The sequence below is a fragment of the Glossina fuscipes genome, unplaced genomic scaffold (genome assembly GCF_014805625.2).
Source record: "Glossina fuscipes isolate IAEA_lab_2018 unplaced genomic scaffold, Yale_Gfus_2 28, whole genome shotgun sequence".
NCBI classification, from domain to species: Eukaryota; Metazoa; Arthropoda; class Insecta; order Diptera; family Glossinidae; genus Glossina; species Glossina fuscipes.
The window spans coordinates 17,076,849-17,079,095 of NW_023998423.1; the positions used below are offsets into that span (position 1 = coordinate 17,076,849).

At 35.9% G+C, this 2,247-nt stretch overlaps 1 protein-coding gene across 1 annotated transcript in view; it reads left to right on the forward strand.

The window, feature by feature from the left end:
• Nucleotides 1-239: 239 nt before the first annotated feature.
• Nucleotides 240-2,247, forward strand: part of LOC119636381 (ATP synthase subunit alpha, mitochondrial) — a 3,303-nt gene continuing 1,295 nt past the window's right edge. The window contains exons 1-3 of the mRNA XM_038031696.1: nucleotides 240-449; nucleotides 1,509-2,089; nucleotides 2,154-2,241. Coding sequence (XP_037887624.1) covers nucleotides 384-449; nucleotides 1,509-2,089; nucleotides 2,154-2,241 — 735 coding nt within the window. The 5' untranslated portion in view covers nucleotides 240-383. The remainder of the gene's footprint in view (nucleotides 450-1,508; nucleotides 2,090-2,153; nucleotides 2,242-2,247) is intronic.

Sequence of the window (2,247 nt, forward strand, 5' to 3'; positions counted from 1 at the left end):
CTACTTAATTCAAGTTTCCGCAAAGCAATCGATCGTATTGCTCTAATTTTTCCATAAAGAGTATCCGGACTTATTGTTTACCTTTTATTTTCTCTTTCTTCTTGTCATGGGAATATTACTCTTATTAGAAATGCGGCAACGCTGTTAATTGAGAGATGCCACTTAACGATATGGTTGAATTGGAAAAATTTAACGTCATATCGTAACTAAACGAAACAGCACCATTCGTAGAGCGAACGTGAACGAATTTTGGACACCATCTTTTAAAACACAAGTCTAGAGAAGGAGTTGGGTGCTTTGAGAATAAGAATATAAAATTTTTACTGCCTAAAATTAAAAAAGATTTTCTACTTATTTATTAGAAAAAATAAATTTAAGTAAAAATGTCAATGATTTCTGCTCGTTTGGCTACATCGGTGGCTCGTAGCTTGCCAAAGGCTGCCCAACAGGTATAAGGATAAACTAATAAATTATAGAAAAAGTGAAAAGAATTCTTTAATTTGCAAAAAGCAATTAAAATGTGTTTGAAAAATGTTTTTTAAATAACATTTAACCACTTTTTTTTAAGATTTTTGTGATGAAAAATGTTACGCAATCAGTGATTATGTGAATGTGCACACAAGAAATGAAATTTTATTCTATTATGGACCAATAAATATTGAAAAATTGAAAAAAATTACATAACATTGGGGAAAAATTGATTGCCAAAAAAATTATAGATTTTTTTACGGTTTAAACGGATGAAAGCTTTAAATAGCTAAAGTACATAAGTTACATAATTACAGATTTTCTCCTTAAGCGGCATTTTTCGAGATGAGACAGGCACATATCACATTTGCAATTGACGAAAAAATCGATATTCCTCTATTTTGAGGTTATGTTATTTATTTTCAGTGAAGATAAATTTCCTAAAAGCACTTATTTTAAAATCTGTGGTTAGATGCGGTTTTAGGAAAACTTGTAAGAAAACTTTATTAATTTTCTAAGAAATTACGTAAGGAAAGAATACTTTACTAAAAAGCATATATTGTGACAAGATAAAACCGTAGTATTTCCAAAAAGTTGAAAACATTATTTACTTAGATGTGTCTGACCTTTACTACGGCAAAAGCACTCCGTGTCAATTTAACTATCTCCCGTATGATATGACACGATTACTTTGAAAGTTGCCGAAATTAAACAAACAAGCAAACTCATATTCATTGGTAAAGGCATTGCCAGCCATATCAAATGTAAATGGATTGCGACAGTTTTCCAAAACAAGATGAACCTCATACCTTGTTGGAGCCCCTTATGTATAGGGGAATGACCCCTTCCACTGTAAGGTGTAGCACTAGCGAACTAATTTTAATTTAATATTAGAACAACAACTCATTTTTCAACTAAGACTGCATTTTTTAACACATTGATATTTAATTGCTGTGGTAAACAAGAAATGTCAGCTAACCCCTCTCGCCTCGAGAATGCGTTAAATATATATCTCTTGACTCATTTACTTTCAATTGCAGATTGGCGTGAAGGCAGCTTACCCAGTTGCCACTCTAGCCGCACGTAAACTTCATGTCTCCAGTGCGCAACGTGGCGCTGAAATCTCTTCCATTTTGGAAGAGCGCATCATGGGCGTTGCCCCTAAAGCCGATTTAGAAGAAACCGGTCGCGTGTTGAGCATTGGTGATGGTATCGCTCGTGTCTATGGTCTTAATAATATTCAGGCCGATGAGATGGTAGAATTCTCTTCAGGCTTAAAGGGTATGGCCTTGAATTTGGAGCCCGACAATGTGGGTGTTGTCGTTTTTGGTAACGATAAGCTAATTAAACAGGGCGATATCGTGAAGCGAACCGGCGCTATTGTTGATGTACCCGTTGGCAGTGAGATATTGGGTCGTGTTGTTGACGCTCTGGGTAATGCAATTGACGGTAAAGGTGCCATCAACACTAAGGATCGTTTCCGTGTTGGTATTAAGGCTCCCGGTATTATCCCACGTGTCTCGGTACGCGAACCTATGCAAACGGGTATTAAGGCCGTCGATTCATTGGTACCCATTGGTCGTGGCCAACGTGAATTGATCATTGGTGACAGACAGACTGGGTAAATAATTTGACTACAGTTTGTATAAGAACTATTTATTGTTTTCTTCTTTTTTTTTCGCCAGTAAAACTGCCTTGGCCATTGATACCATCATCAACCAGAAACGCTTCAACGATGGTCAAGATGAGAGCAAGAAATTGTATTGTATTTATGTAGCC